This window comes from Vicugna pacos, chromosome 1 (genome assembly GCF_048564905.1).
Source record: "Vicugna pacos chromosome 1, VicPac4, whole genome shotgun sequence".
In the NCBI taxonomy this organism is placed as follows: Eukaryota; Metazoa; Chordata; class Mammalia; order Artiodactyla; family Camelidae; genus Vicugna; species Vicugna pacos.
In genome coordinates this window covers 2679939-2696553 of record NC_132987.1, presented here as the reverse complement: position 1 = coordinate 2696553, position 16615 = coordinate 2679939, and the positions used below count along the sequence as shown (strand labels likewise).

General features: G+C 38.3%; 1 protein-coding gene across 2 annotated transcripts in view; it reads right to left on the bottom strand.

The window, feature by feature from the left end:
- Positions 1–10322: 10322 nt before the first annotated feature.
- The window catches only part of MRPL3 (mitochondrial ribosomal protein L3), a 45826-nt gene continuing 39533 nt past the window's right edge, over positions 10323–16615 (bottom strand). For both annotated transcript variants that reach the window (XM_072971225.1, XM_072971223.1), the window contains 2 exons: positions 15005–15168; positions 10323–10674 (listed from right to left, as the gene is read on the bottom strand). In XM_072971225.1, coding sequence (XP_072827326.1) covers positions 15016–15168 — 153 coding nt within the window. In that variant the 3' untranslated portion in view covers positions 10323–10674; positions 15005–15015. The remainder of the gene's footprint in view (positions 10675–15004; positions 15169–16615) is intronic.

Genomic DNA, 16615 nt, shown 5'->3' with positions numbered 1-16615 from the left:
TGATACCTCACTGTAGTTTTGATTTGCATTTCTCTGATAATTAGTTGATATTGAGCTTTTTTTCCATGTCTATTGGCCATTTGTATGTCTTCATTGGAGAATTGCTTGTTTAGTTCTGCCCGCTTTTGGATTGGACTGTTCTATTTTTTATTATTATTAAGTTGTATGAGCTGTTTATATATTCTGTAAATTAAAACCTAGTCAGTTGCATCATTTGCAAATATATTCTCCCATTCCATAGGTTGTCTTTTTGTTTTGCTTATGGTTCCTTTGCTGTGCAAAAGCTTATAAGTTTAATTAGGTCCCATTTGTTTATTCTTGCTTTTATTTCTATTGCCTGGGTAGACTGCCCTAGGGGAACATTGCTGAGATTTATGTCAGATCATGTTTTGCCTATGTTTTCTTTTAAGAGGTTTATAGTGTCTTGTCTTATGTTTAAGTCTTTAAGCCATTTCATGTTCATTTTTGTGTGTGGTGTGATGGAGTGTTCTAACTTCATTGATTTACATGCAGCTGTTAAGTTATCCCAACACCATTTGCCAAAGAGACATTGTATATTCTTGCCTCCTTTGTCAAAGATAAATTGACCAAAATTGGTGGGTTTACTAAGGACTTTCTGTTTTGTTCCATTGGTCCATATGTCTCTTTTTGTACCAACCATGCTGTTTTGAACTGTGGCTCTGTAGTGTTGTCTGAAGTCTGGGAGGGTTATTCCTCCAGCTTCATTCTTTTTCTTCAGTATTGATTTGGCAATTCTGTGTCTTTTGTAAGGTCCATATATATTTTAGGATTATTTCTTCTAGTTTTGTGTAATCTGACATTAAATCTGTAGATTGCTTTGGGTAGTATGGCCATTTTAACAATACCAATTCTTGTAATCCAAAACATGGGATATCTCTCCATTTCTTTAAATTATTTTTAATTTCCTTAATGAATGTTTTGTAGCTCTCCACATATAAATCTTTCACTTCCTTTATCAGATTTATTCCTAAGTATTGTATTTTTTTGGATGCAATTTTAAGAGGGATTGTTTCTTTTCTGATATTTCACTGCTAATATAAAGACATGCAACTGATTTCTGTATGTTAATCTTGTAACCTGCTACTTTGCTGAATTCTTTTATCAGCTCTAACAGTTTTTGTGTGGAGCCTTTAGGATTTTTTATATATGGTATCATGTCATCAGCATTTAATGACAATTTTACCTCTTTTCCTCCAATTTGGATAACTTTTATTTCTTTTCCTTGTCTAATGCCGTGGCTAGGACTTTCAATACTATATTGAGTAGAAGTGGTGAGAGTGAGCATCTTTGTCTTGTTCCAGATTTTGGCTGGAAGGCTTTCAACTTTTCACTATTGAGTATTATGCTGGCTATGGGTTCGTCATAAATAGCTTTTATTATGTCGAGATAGTTCCCTCTATACTTACTTTGGTTAGAGTTTTTATCATAAATCAGTGTTGAATTTTATCAAATGCTTTTTCTGCATCTATTGAGATGATCATGTGATTTTTGCCTTTTCTCTGTTGATGTGGTGTATTACGTTGATTTGTGTACATTGAAGCATCCTTGTGTCCCTGAGATGAACCCAACTTGATCATGGTGTATGATCTTTTTTATGTGTTACTGGATTCTGTTTGCTAATATTTTGTCGAGAATTTTTCATCCATGTTCATCAATGATTTGTCCTATAGTTTTCTTTTTTGGTGGCGTCTTTGTCTGACTTTGGTATCAGGGTGATGGTGGCTCCTAGAATGAGTTTCAGAGTACTCCCTCCTCTTCAGCCTTTTGGAAGAGTTTCAGAGGATGATATAAGTTCTTCTTTGTATGTTTGGTAGAATTTCTCAGTGAAGCCATCTGGTCCTGGACTTTTGTTTGCAGGGAGGATTTTTATTGCTGATTCTGTTTCACTTCTAGTGATTGATCTGTTCAAATGATCCATTTCTTTTTGATTTAGTTCTGGTGTACTATATGTTTCTAGAAACTTATCCATTTCTTCTAAGTTGTCCAGTTTATTGCCATATGGTTGTTCATAGTATTCTCTTATTTTTGTGTTTCTGTGGTATTGGTTGTAATTTGTCTGTTTTCATTTCATATTTCATTTATTTGTGTCTTGTCTCTTTTCTTCTTGGTGAGCCTGGCCAGAGGTTTGTCGATTTTGTTTACTTTAAAAAAAAAAGCTCGTTTTGATTTTTTTTCTAGTTTAAAAATCTCCATATTTTATTTATTTCCTCCCTGATCTTTGTTACTGCTTTCCTTCTGCTGACTTTAGGTTTTATTTGTTGTTCTTTTTCTCATTCTTTTAGGTGGTAGGTTAGGTTCTTCATTTGAGACTCTTCTTGTTTTCTGAGGAAGGCCTGTATCACTATGAACTTCCCTCTTATGCCTGCTTTTTCTGTATCCCATATATTTTGTGTGGTTATATTTCCATTGTTGTTTGTCTCAAGGTATTTTTTAATTTCTTCTTTGATTTCATCGTTGATCCATTGGTTTTTTTTCACTAGCATGTGGTTTAGTCTCTGTGCTGTTGTTTTTTTTCCCATTTGTTTTTCTGTGGTTGATTTCTAGTTTCATGCCTTTGTGGTCAGAGACGATGCTTGGAATAATTTTATCCTGTGAAATTTTTTGAGGCTTTTGTGCCCAAGTATGTGGTCTATCCTAGAGAATGTTCCATGAGCACTTAAAGAATGTAGAGTGTGTTTTGGGGAAACTTAATGTCCTAATACTATCAACCATGTCCAACTGTTCTATTACATCATTTAGTATCTCTGTTACCTTATTGAGTTTCTGTCTGTCAGACCTGCCCAGTGATGTTAGTGGGGTGTTAAAGTTGCCCACCATTATTGTATTCCCATCAATTTCTCCCTTTATGTCTGTCAGTATTTATTTTACATATTTAGGTGCTCCCATATTGGGTGCCTATATGTTAACAAGTGTTAATATCCTCATCTTGTGTTGCTCCTTTGATCATTGTATAGTGTCCTTTGTCTTTCTTTATAGCCTTTGGTTTAAAGTCTATTTTGTCTGATTTGAGTATTGCTATTCCTGCTTTCTTGACACTTCCATTTACTAGAAATTTCTTTTTCCGTCCTCTCACTTTCAATCCGTGTGTCCTTCACCCTAAAATGGGTCTCCTGTAGGCAGCATACTGTAGGCCTTTGTTTTATTTTCTAGTCTGCCACGCTGTGTCTTTTGATTGAAGCATTTAGTCCGTTGACTAAATTATGGTCATTATTGATAGATGTGAGTTTATTGCCATGTTGAACTTTGTTTCCCAGTTGATTTGATATTTCTTCTTTGTTCCTTTCTTTTCCTTTTTGTTTTTCTTTTTGTGATTTGATAATGTTTTTACATTAGCTTGGTTTCTTTTTGATTTTTGTGACTCTACTGTATACTTTTGATTTATAGTTATCCTGTATTTCAAGTATGTTAACCCATTACTTTATCTGTTTGCTTTAGACTGGTAGGCATTTAGGTTCAAACACATCCTAAAAAGAAGGAAGAAAGAAAAACAGGAAAAAAAAAAGAGATAGGAAAAAATATCTATATTTTCTTGCTCACGTCTCCCACCTTTTATCATTTTGATGTCCTTAAAAAAAAAAAACTTCATGTTTCTTCTCTTCCAATTTATTGTAATTATCGCATCTCCAATTGTGGTTTTCTCATTTCTATAGTTTCCTGCTGCTTTTCTCTTTAGAGTAGACCTTTCAATATTTGTTTTAGGATAGGTTTAGTATTGCTGAATTGTTTTATTTTTTGCTTGTCTGTAAAATTCTTTATCTCTCCTTCTATCTAAAGGTTAGTCTTGCCAGATAGGTTACAGCTTTTTTCATTCGGAACTTTGAATATATCTTGTTACTCCCTTCTGGCCAGCAGTGTTTGTGTAGAAAAATCAGCTGAAAGCCTTATGGAGGTTCCCTTCTAACTCTTTGTTTTTCTCTTGCTGCCTTTAGAATCATTTCTTGATCTTTAATTTTGGCCATTTTAATTATAACATGTCTTGGTGTAGGTCTGTTTGGGTACTTCTTGTTTGGGATGCTCTGTGCTTCCTGTACTTGGATATCTGTTTCCTTCTTTAGGTTTGGAAATTTTTCAGTCAAGATTTCTTCAAATACCTTTTCAATCCCCTTTTCCCTTTCTTCTCCTGGGACCCCTATAATGATTAGGTTGGCACACTTTATGTTATCCCATAGGTCCCTCATATTGCTTTCATTGGTTTTATTTATTTTCCTCAGCTGTTCTGATTCGGTAACTTCTGTTATCCTGTCTTCTAAGTCACTTATTCATTCTTCTGCATTATGTAGTCTGCTTTTGACTGCCTTTAGCTCAGCTCTTAGCCATTGAGTTTTCTGTTTTTAATTGGCTCCTCTTTATAGTTTCTATGTCTTTTTTAAAAAAATTATATTCTCTGTATTCATAGTTTCTCTTATTTCTTTCAGTACTTTTATCACCTCCTTTTTGAAATCATGATCTAGTAGATTGTTGAGGTGCATCTCACTGTTCGTTCTTTCAGGGGACTTCCTCTTGTTCTTTGAAGTGGGAGTGGTTCCTCTGCTTCTTCATTTTACTTGTCTCTCTCTGGTACTACGGATGTAGGGGTATTATTTACTGTGGTCTTGAAGGGCTGTTTTATTTTTTGTTTTTTATTTAAAGTGGGAGCATTCCTGTTAGACTGTGTGCATACAATGGTTTTGTTGCAGAGGGCTGTTCTTAGTATAGATGGTTGCTGTGTCTTTCTTCCATGTGTTGGCTGTTAGCCCTTTGATTGGGGGTATTGTTGGTGTTGTGATCAGAGCCTGCCCTGATTGTTGTTGTTGAGCAGGGCCTCCTTTTTTGTTATGTGGTTGTCGCAGCCTTAACAGGGGCTGGGTTACTTTCTCCTCTGGGCCTCAGAAGCTCTGGTTTTGCTCCCTCTGATCTCCTGGCTGGAGAGGGGGTGTCCTAGCAAGAGGGTGCCTTTCTTCCTATGCTGCTCCCTCCCCGCAGGACCACCTCTGCACTTCTTTTCTTCTTTTTATTTTTCCCTGTTGTGGAATTTTGTGAGAATCGACCTGTATTTCGAAGTAAGAGACACAATGCCAGAGTTCAGTAGGTGTTCTATGCAATTCAGTGGGTTTGTAGACGTAATTCTTGTTGTATTTGTGGGAGAGGGCAAGTTGTGAGTCTCTCTACCTCACCATTTTGGCCTGTTTCCCCTCTCTTTTTTAATTTTAGAGTTATTTATTTTTTAGTTGAATTATAGTCAGCTTACAATATTGTATCAGTTTCTGGTGTACAGCATCATGTTTCAGTCATACATATACATAAATATTCCTTTTCATAATAGGCTACTACAAGATATTGAATGTAGCCCCCTGTACTATACAGAATAAATTTGTTTTATTTTATATAAAGATGTGATATATAGATAAAGAAGATATAAGATACATATATATCTGTCGATGGACATTTAGGCTGTTTCAACGTCCTGACTTATATAAATAGTGCTACTATGAACATTGCGGTGCATATATCTTTTTTTAATTGAAGTATATTCAGTTTACAGTATGTCAATTTCTGGTGTACCCCATAATGTGTCAGTTATACAGATACATACGCACATATATTCAGTGTCATATTCTTTTTTATAATAGGTTATAAGATACTGAATATAGTTCCCTGAGCTACACAAAAGAAACTTGTTTTATTTTATACATAGCAATTAGTATGTGCAAATCTCAAACTCCCAATTTATCCTTTCCTGACCCCCATTCCCCCCGGTAACCATAAGATTGTTTACTAAGTCTGTGAGTCTGTTTTTGTTTTGTAGGTAAGGTCATTAGTGTCTTTTTTCTTGTTTTGAATTCCACATATGATTGATATCATGTGGTTTTTCTTTCTCTAACCTACTTCACTTAGAATGACAATCTCCAGGTCCATCCATGTTTCTGCAAATGGCATTATTCTTTTTTTATGGCTGAATAATATTCGTGTGTGTGTGTGTGTACACATACATATACACACACCACAGCTTCCTTATTGAGTCATCTGTTGATGGACATTTAGGTTGTTTCCATGTCTTGGCTATAGTAAAAGTGCTGCTGTGAACATTGGGGTGCATCTGTATTTTAAGATTAGAGTTTCCTCCAGATACATGTCCAGGAGTGGGACTGCTGAGTCATATAGTAACTCTACTGTTAGGTTTTTGAGGAATCTCCAGTGTTTTCCATAGTGGTTGCAGCAACTTCATTCCCACCACAGTGTAGGAGGGTTCCATTTTCTCCACACCCTCTCCAGCATCTATCATTTGTGGACTTCTGAATGATGGCCATTCAGACTGGTGTGAGGAATACCTCATGTAGTTTTGATTTGCATTTCTCTGATAATTAGTGATATTGAGCATTTTTTCCTGTGCCTCTTGGCCATTTGTATGTCTTCATTGGAGAATTGCTTGTTTACATGTTTTCCCCATTTTTCAATTCGGGTTTTTTTTTTTTTTATTATTAAGTTGTATGAGCTGTTTATATAGTCTGGAAATTATGCCTTTGTCAGTCACATCATTTGTAAATATTTTCTCTCATTCTGTAAGTTACCATTTTCTTTTGGGTATGGTTACCCTTGCTGTGCAAAAGCATGTAAGTTTGACTAGGTCCCATTTGTTTATTTTTGCTTTTATTTCTGTTTCTTGAGTAGAGTTCCCTAGGAGAACACTGGCATGATTCATATCAGAGAATGCTTTGCCTATGTTTTTTCCTAGGAGTTTTATAGTGTCCTGTCTTATATTTCAGTATTTAAGCCATTTTGAGTTTATTTTTGTTTATGGTGTGAGGGAGTTTTCTAACTTCATCATTTATATGCTGTTGTCCAGTTTTCCCTGCACTACTTGCTGAAGAGACATTTTTCAATTGCTTTCATCAGTGTTTTACAGTTTTTGGAGTACAGGTCTTTTGCCTACTTAGGTAGGTTTTTTTCTAGGTTTTGTTTGTTTTTTGATGCTGTGGAAAATGGAATTGTTTCTTTAGTTTCTATTTCTGGTATTTTGTTGCTTATGGCTTGTATTGTCATGTTTTTATTTTCATTTGTCTGTAATTATTTTTTGATTATTGATTTCTCCAGTAATCCATTGGTTTTTTAGTAACATATTGTTTAGTTCCATATGTTTGCATTTTCTGCATTTTTTTCTTATAGTTGATCTCTAATCTCATAGCATGTGGTCAGAAAGATGTCTGATGTGATTTCAATGTTCTTAAGTTTACCAAGGGTTGCTTTGTGGACTAGCATGTGATCTATCCTGGAGAATGTTCAATGTGCACTTGAAAAAAATGTGTATTCTGCTGCTTTGGGATGGAATGCTCTGTAAATGTCAGTTAAGTCCATCTGGTCTAACGCGCCGTTCAGGGCCTGTACTTCCTTATTGATTTATTGTCTGGATGATTTGTCCATTAATGTAAGTGGGGTGTTAAAGTCCCCCACTATTATTGTGTTACTGTTGGTTTCTCCTTTTATGTCTGTTAACAGTTGCCTTATATAGAGGCACTCCTATGTTGGGTGCATATATATTTATAGTTGTTTTATCTTCTTCTTGGATTGATCTCTCGATTATTGTATAGTGTCCTTGTCTCGAGTAACAGTCTGTAAAAGAAAATCTATTTTGTCTGTTACAAGTTTTGCTGCTCCAGCTTTATTTCTATTTGCATGAAATACATGTTTCCATCCCCTCACTTTCAGTCTGTAAATCTGAAGTGGGTTTGTAGTCAGCATACATACAGGTTTTGTTTTTTTGTATCTATTCAGCCAGTCTGTCTTTTGGTTGGAATATTTACGTCTAAGGTAGTTATCAATAATTGCTATTTTGTTAATTGTTTTGGACTTGTTTTTGTAGGTCTTTTTTTCCTTCTGTTCTCTTGTGATTTGATGACTACCTTTATCATTATGTTTGGATTCCTCTCTTATGTGTGTACGTGTATTATAGATTTCTGGTTTGTGGTTACCAGGAGGTTTTGGTATAGACGACTATATAAATTCACAATGGTTAGTTGCTTATCTCTTAATTACCCTGCATTCATACTCTCCACCCCTCACAATTACTGGCTTTGATATCACGTTTTAAATCTAAGTTTCCTGTGCATTCTTTAATTGCTTACTGTGGATACAGATGGTTTTACTACTGTTGTCTTTTAACTTCCTGATAAGTTTGTGTGTGGATGATTTCCTATCTGTGCTGTATGTTTGCCTTCACTGGTGGGCTTTCCCATTTTGTAATTTTCTTGTTTCTAGCTGTGGCCTTTTTTTCTACCTAGAGAAGTTCCTTTAGGAGGCTTGGTGCCCTGAATTCGTTTAGCTTTTGCTTATCTGTGAAGCTTTTGATTTCTCCGTCAAATGTGAACGAGAGCCTTGCTGGGTAGACTACTCTTGGTTGCAGGGTTTTCTCTTTCACCACCTTAAGTATATCGTGCAGCTCTCCTCTGGCCTGTAGAGTTTCTGCTGGAAAATCAGCTGGTAACCTCATGGGAGCTCCTGTGAGTGTTATTCTTGCTTTTCCCTTGTTACTTTTAGTATTTTTCTCTTTTACTTTTTGTTAATTTGGTACTGTGTCCCTCGGTGTATTCCTCTTTGGGTTGACCCTACATGGGCCTCTCTGCACTTCCTGGATTGGGTGACTATTTCCTTTCCCAAGTTAGGGAAGTTTTTGGTTAGTATCTCTTAACATTTTTTCTCAGGTCCTTTCTCCTCCTTCTGGGACCCCTATAATGCAAATGTTAGTGTGCTTGATACTGTCCCAAAGTTGTTTTAAACTATCCTCATGTCTTTTCATTCTTTTTTCTTCCTTCTGTTCTGCAACAGTGATTTCCAATAATCTGTTTTCTAGGTCACTGGTCTGTTCTTCTACCTCATTTTTTCTACTATTGATTCCTTTTAGAGCATTATTTATTTATATTCTTCAACTCTTTTTGGTTGCTCTTTACATTTCTAAGTTTTGTTAAAAACGTCTAACTTCTTGATCTGTGCATCCATTCTCCCAAGTTCTCTGATCATCTTTACAATCATTACGCTGGTCTCTTCCTTGGGTAGATGGCTTGTCTCCACATCAGTTAGTTCTGGGATTTTATCTTGCTTTTTCCATCTAGACTGTATTTCTCTGCACCCTCATTTTGACTAAATTTCTATTTGTATTTTTATTATGCAGTCAGTTAGTTACATTTCTCGACCTTGGAGCAGTAGCCCTCTACAGCATGTCCTATGTGTCCCAGCAGTGCACCCCCTTCTTGTCACGTAAGGGTCAGCTGATCCCAGGGTTGGGTCTGTCCTGCATTTGTGAACTCTTTTGTTGCTTTGGTGTCTGCCCTCTGGTGGGTGAGTCTGGACTAGCGGCTTGTGCAGGCTTCCTGTTGGGAAGAGCCACCTCTAGAGGCAGCTGTGGGCTCAGGAGCCTTTAGGCAGCCTGTCTGCTGATGGGTGGGGCTGTGTCCACACCCAGTTAGTTGTCTGGCCTGAGGCGTCCCAGCGCTGGAGCCTCCAGGCTGTTGGGTGGAGCCGGGTCTTGGTGCTAATGACCCACGGAAGATGTCAGCCTTCGGGCAGGAGAGTTCATGCAGATGAATACTCCCCGATATGAGCACCACCGTGTCTATGTCCCCAGGTGAGCCACAGCCCCCCCGCCCCCCGGCCTCCACAGGAGACCCTCCAGGACTAGTAGGTAAGTCTGGCCCAGGCTCCTAGGAAGTCACTGCTTCTGCCTTTGTTCTCATGCACGTGGGGTACTGTGTGCTCCTTTTAAGTCTCTGCTTGCATCCCATCATCAGTCCTGTGAAGCAGCTGCACTTAAGCCCCACTGGCCTTCGAAGCCAAATGCTCTGGGGGCTCGTGTTCTTGAGACGTACCCCTGTGCTGGGGAGACTGACCTGGGCTCAGAACGCTCCCTCCTGTGGGGGCACCTCTGGAATACAGTTATGCTTGCTTGTGGGCTGCTCGCGTGGGGGTTGGGATGTGATTATACTGGGAGTGTGCACTTCCTAACAGCTCACTGTGGTTCCTTCTTTCTGTCTTTAGATGCTCATCTTTTTCTGCAGGTTCCAGTTTTTTATACCAGTGGTTGTTCAGCAATTAGTAGTGATTTTATTGTGTTCCTGAGAGGTGAGTCCAAGGTCCTTCTGCTCTGCCATCAGGGCCTAATCTAAAGAGGGGGCCTTCTGATTACTAAACAGGGTAAGCTGCTGAATGGAAAACAAGGTCTCCCACAGACTGATGAAAGGTGTCCTGCAATTTCAGAAATGCAGACTGCCTGCCTTAACGTGTGGGTGTGTGTCCGTCGGAACAGCTACTACATTAAACATACAAAGACCAAGTTACAAAACTCCATAGTTCTTACATATTTCATCATGTCCTGAGACAGTCAGGTTCCACTCACAAATTTATCTTTGGAAATAAGCTGTGAAAATCACCCTTATATTCCACCCCTCGTGAAAAGTTGAAAAGCAGATCTGTGTCTCAGCATTAAAGGCTACAAAAAACACTAGGTATTGCCTCTGAAATACTTAATCTCCTGACAGCTGCTGTGGGAAACACTTCCACTGACACTTCAGTGTTGTGACAGCTGGCATCACCCCAGTTTCACCCCGTGCCGGGGCCCTCCATGACGACAGGAGTCGCCCACACTGGCATTTCCACTTCAGCTCCACTCATCAGTAAGGTAAGGGCCTGGAAAGGAAGGACAACCAGTACTTAGTGTAGCTCTCAAAGCAGGTTTGCCTGGACCATCGGGCCTTCCTGAGGCCTACAGAATTTATACCATGTCCTGTATTTATTAACCTGTCTTACAACTGATAGTACCAACCAAGGCTAAACACAGGTCTAATCTGAGGGACATTTGGTTACAAAAAGCTTCCTCTTTTCAAGGTAAAATCTAATAGGGGATCGAGTTCAGGCCCAGACCAGGACTTGCGTGGGAGCCACGGCTTCACAGCTGCCTAGGGTCAACACTGCTCAGGAGTCGCCACTAGTACCCTGGGCTCCAAACAGAGGGGGGACCGTGTACTGCTTACCCACAGTAGGCCAAGTTCCACTGCCCTCGGGTGAGTATGTGATGACTGACAGGGGCTGCGGCCAGAAATAGAGACCCACGGTTCCTAGAAAGTCATGTGTGTTTTGCTTCGTGTTTGTAGAACCAGGCGGACTTTGGCTTTTGTGTCCCATCAGCGTAGAGAAGGCGCCGCCCCCTTCCACTGGGCTCAGCAGAACGCAGCTCACTGCTTCTTGGCCACTGAACGTCCACAGGAACGGGGTCCTGGTCGTCCTCGGAGACAGGTGCTGGCAGTGGGGACTGGGGGTAGGGGTGCATGCTCTGCCCTGGTCCGGTTCTGAAAGATCCTGAAAGAGGATCCTAAAATTTCTCCTTATAACTCAGATGTGGTACACAGTCGACGTGCAGACTCTAGAGGCAGACAGCGATGGCTGGGGAGGGGGCGCCCTGCCTTCTCCACGACCCCGCATGCCCCGGCCAGCGGCTGCGGAGACGGTCCTTAGACAGTCAGGTTCCACTCACTCTCCTGTCGTCTGGCAGCTTTCAGATGCTGGGATTCCTTTCCCTCTGCCTCTGTAGGTGCTTTTATTCAGAAACAGGATTTTACATTCTCCCAGCTGTAGCATTCATCTGTCTAGCAGGGGAACAGCTGCTTCCCACGCCTTCATCAGCAATCTTGACCCAACTGTAAGTTCACTGAAGTCTTTTGGTCAAATGCAGATAATTAAAGGAGTGGAATTAAGGCATTCTGAATTTCAAAGTTAAATAAGTATAAATAATCACTAAGCATGGTATGGGACATACCTAACTAATGGGCACCATTTTAAGTTTGGTTATTATTGTATTTACACATAATTTTAGAATCAGTTTTAACAGTTTTATAGTAAGTCCTTTTGAGATTCTAAAAATAGAACTGAACTGACTTCTGCATAGTATTAGGTCTTCTCATTCACAGCCATGACACTCCTCTCCATTATTTAAATTTTCTTTCATGTCCTTCAGTGTTTCATCTTCTCCAGTAAGACATCAGCATGGTTGTCAGGCCTTTTCCTCAGTAACCTTTTTTAAAATCGCTATTGTGGACGGTATCCGTTTTCCTCCCATGTAATTTTCCAGTTAAATACCGCTGTTGTATGTTTGTATGTTAAGGCTACATTTGGTCACCAGAACTGTCTTCATTGGCTCTGACAGTTCTATCAATAGACTGATTTTCTAGTAGATTGACCATATTCCTTAGAAATGAGATTTGTCCTCACTTTCCAATATTTATATCATTCTTTTTCTTGTCTACCTACATTGGTGAAGACCTCCAAGTACATCGCTGAAAAGAAGCAGTAGAAAGTATCCTTGTTTGACTGCTGACTAGAGTGTGTCTAGTATTTTTACCCCTGAATATGATGTTTGCTCATCTTTTAACAAAATCAGGAATTTCTAGCTTAGTAAGTTATTTTTGTTTTTGATTTTTAAAAAAAAGGCATGCCATTAAGACTTAACTACAATTTAAAATGATTCCTCTTGAGGAACTCATGATTAAAGAGAAACACATAACAGATTGTTACTTGCTTTCCTTTGGCACCCTGGGAGCTCAGAGCCACACCAAGTGAAATAACTGCACAGCCGGCTCATCTGTGTTATACTGGCACCATTCCTTCCCACCGCCCACCTATTCTCACGTATATCATCCAACACGTTTTCCCCTTACTTTACTAGTTTAAGGCATGGATCTCTTGTCAGTGGCCACAAATCATTAATGAAATGAGATGAAGCATAAATGAAAACTTTTAAAAGAGAGGTAGCTACATTTGGATTTAAAATTGAGAATGAGAGAAACAGAACATGGGCAGGAAATGACTGCTGACCTGCTAAGTAACAAATTCCTTAGTGATCAGAAGAGCACATGGAGACCTGACACTTGAGTGGCCATGTGACCCACGTCTCTGGAGACACCTGGAATTGTTATATTCTGTGGGTCCCCAGTATAGTCCAGAGGAAATCGAGCAGTTAAATGAGGCCTGCTTATTTATACTTAGACTGTTAAGCTTAATTATTTGTCATAAGTAGCCATTGGTAAGCAGATTTTCATTTCATACGATGAAGAGAAATCCAGCAGCCATTAACACTTTTGAGTAACAAGTGATTAATTTGTAGAATGTACAAAACCAGGCCATTTAAAATCATTTTTGGAAAGTATCAAGGAAAAATAATTTCACCCATCTTACAGCTGAGTAATATAACTAAAAACAGCTATGCCTTCCAACAGGAGTGTAAATAAGGGCCTTAACTTATGATTTTATTGTCCTTGACAGGCCTTTAACTATGACATACATGTTTCTATAATTCAAATAAAAATCAATTCCCTTTTCTTTTTAGGGCTCAGAAAATGGTTTACCTAAATAGGTTAACAACAAAAAAATCATATGGGGACTATGGCATATAGTTTGTATCTGTAAATCTCAGCTCCTCTCCTAATTTATCCCCCCTCCTTTTTCCCTTTGGTAACCAACCATAATTTATTTTCTACATGAGTCTGTTTTGTAAATATATTTGTCCTATTTTTCAGATTCTACATATAAGTGATATATTTGTCCTTCTCTGACTTACTTCAATTAGTACGATAATCTCCAGGTCCATTCATGTTGCTGCAAATGGCATTATTTCATTCTTTTTAATGGCTGAGTAGTATTCATTGTATAAACGTAACACAGCTTCTTCATCCAGTCATCTGTCGATGGACATTTAGGTTGCTTCCATGTCTTGGCTATTGTAAACAGTGCTTCTATGAACATTGGGGTGCAGGTGTCATCCTGAAGTAGGGTTCCTTCTGGATATATGCCCAGGAGTGGGATTGCTGGATCATATGATTAAGTCTATTTTACATTTTTTGAGGAATCTCCATACTGTTTTCCATAACATCTGTACCAAACTACATTTCCACCAACAGTGTAGGCGGGCTCCCTTTTCTCCACACCCTCTCCAGCATTTATCATTCCCAGACTTTTGACTGATGGCCATTGACTAGTTTAAGGTGATACCTCAATGTAGTTTTGATTTGTATTTCTCTGATAATTAGTGATATTGAGCATTTTTTCGTGTGCCTATTGGCCATTTGTATGTCTTCATTGGAGAATTTCTCATTTAGATCTGCCCATTTTTGGATTGAGTTGTTTGCTTTTTTCTTAAGTTGTATGAGCTGTTTATATATTCTGGAGATTAAGCCCTTGTCAGACAAGTCTCATCTTTTGCAAATATCTTCTCCCATTCCACAGACTATCATTTTGTTTTGCTTAGGGTTTCCTTTTCTGTGCAAAAGCTTAAGTTTGATTAGTCCCATTTATTTATTTTTGCTTTTATTTCTGTTACCTGAGTAGGCTGCCCTAGGAGAACATTGCTATGATTTATGCCAGAAGGTTTTGCCCATGTTTTCTTCTAGAGGTTTTATGGTATCTTGTCTTATGTTTAAGTCTTTAAGCCATTTTGAGTTTATTTTTGTGCATGGTGTGAGGAAGTGTTCTAATTTCATTGATTTCCATGTGGCTGTCTAGTTTTCCCAACAGCATTTGCTGAAGAGACTTGTCTTTTCTCCATGGTATATTTTTGCCCCCTCCTTTGAAGATTAGTTGACCACAAGTATGTGGGAATCCCCATATGATTTGATGCAGCTTGACAGCCACCCTTTCCCAAAGACAGACAACTTTCTTTAGTAAAAGATGTTAAATTTATAAATTTATAAACATTTAGGATACCTTGACAAATACATAGTTTAAAAAAAAAAGCAGCCCACAAGTTACAAAGATTTTGCTAATATGCAAACTTCCAGTGTATCTGAATGTGCATATTCAATCTACTTAACTGATTTATGTGTAATGTGGCAGTTTTTTTGAACAAAATTCAACTCAATTGGGGGGTGAATGATACATGTATTTATGCCCTTGACAAAGACAGTAAGTGTGCTGTAACTGGGAGAACACAGTTCCTGGTTACACCCCCGTCCTGCTCATCAGAACTCACCAGCTGCGAGGTCAGGCAAACGTAATGGACGGGGCTCCAGGCAGACACACGCTTTCATCATACAAATCCTCTGGTAGCTCCTCTTCATCTCCGTCAGGGAAATATGTAGGGAATGGCAGATTTTTACCCAAATCCTTATGCGCAGGAAGTATGGAGTCTTTGATCTGAGGGGGAGGAGGCAAAGCTCTTACTAATAAGTGATACCAATTAAGTCAGCATGTTTTACTCATAATCAAGGAATATCTGTTCCTACATTTTCTAATGTGAATAACACAGCTGTTTATATATAAAGTAAAAGAAACTCAATGTGTATTTTTTATCCCCCAAAATTCAATTCATCCAATGACACAAAGACAACCATCCTCACGTTAGCCAGCCATCTCCTAAGAGTAAAACAACTCTGATTAGACTTTACCTGTAACTAGAACTGCCCAACAGGATAAATTATATTCTACAATCACTACATAAATACCAATTATATCTCAACTGATTTTTCAAATATAAAGAACTGACAAACTATACACTTAAAAGGTATTACTATCTACTTCTTATGTATTGATTTTATCATCTACTCATACCATCTGTTTTTATTTTCTACCATAGATTTTTTTTGTATTGTGTTGAATATACGCTAATTTTCCTATTACTAAAACTTATGTTGAATTATGTGCTCTTAATTCTGACCAACAAAAACACCATGTAAATTTAACAAGTCATATTCTCATTGACAAGCTAAGGACAGAATAGTATTTAACAAAAATAATAAACCCATAAATCTTTAAAACAGCTCTATAACTCTACGTTCTAAAAATCTAACAACATTTGTAAATTCATAAACTGAGAAACAGTGCAAATATGATCTAGAATTTTTCTTGATTTTTGGAAAACATTACTAGAGTTTTCAAAGTTTGACTCATTCTACAGACAGCATCCATTCAGAGAAATAAAACATTAGACATAAGTTATACAGAGTAAAGGTTACTCATTTCTTACTACCAAAATGATTGTTATTTGGTTGAAGTAAAGTACACAGCAGCGAGGAATAGCTAAGTACAGAATTTCTCATTAAAATTGTTTCAAGAAATTATTAGTAAGTTGCCCAGAAGAGAATAAATTCCTAATCGTGGGTTAAACTTGAACTTGGAAAAAAACAAGTTACATTCTTACCAATTTATCTCAGAATTTATAACTGAAAATAAAACCCAAGCAAATAAACACAAAAAACATTATGTGCTCATCTGATAACTGTGCATCCTCAGGCATGGACGTTTTACAGCTCTGTCCTAGCTGAGGAACATTTGGGATGGACGCAGTACTTACCTATTTAAAGGTCACTGACACAGTCCTGCAATGCACTGATCTGAAACACAAACGCTGACATCTCCCCTACAATGGGGCGGTCCCCCTTGAAGGAACGTGCATGACACTACGGTAGGTGTGCGGTCACTCTCACCCCGACTTTGGTGTTTCCCTGCCTTCAGGACTCCCTCGACTATCTACCTTGTTCTTTTATATCTATGTGTATTGGCAAAGCAGTCCAAATCCTTTGAGGAAAGGTGAGCGTAGGAAGCACAAAAAAGCCAGGCAAATCTGAAAATAAACTTAAATTAT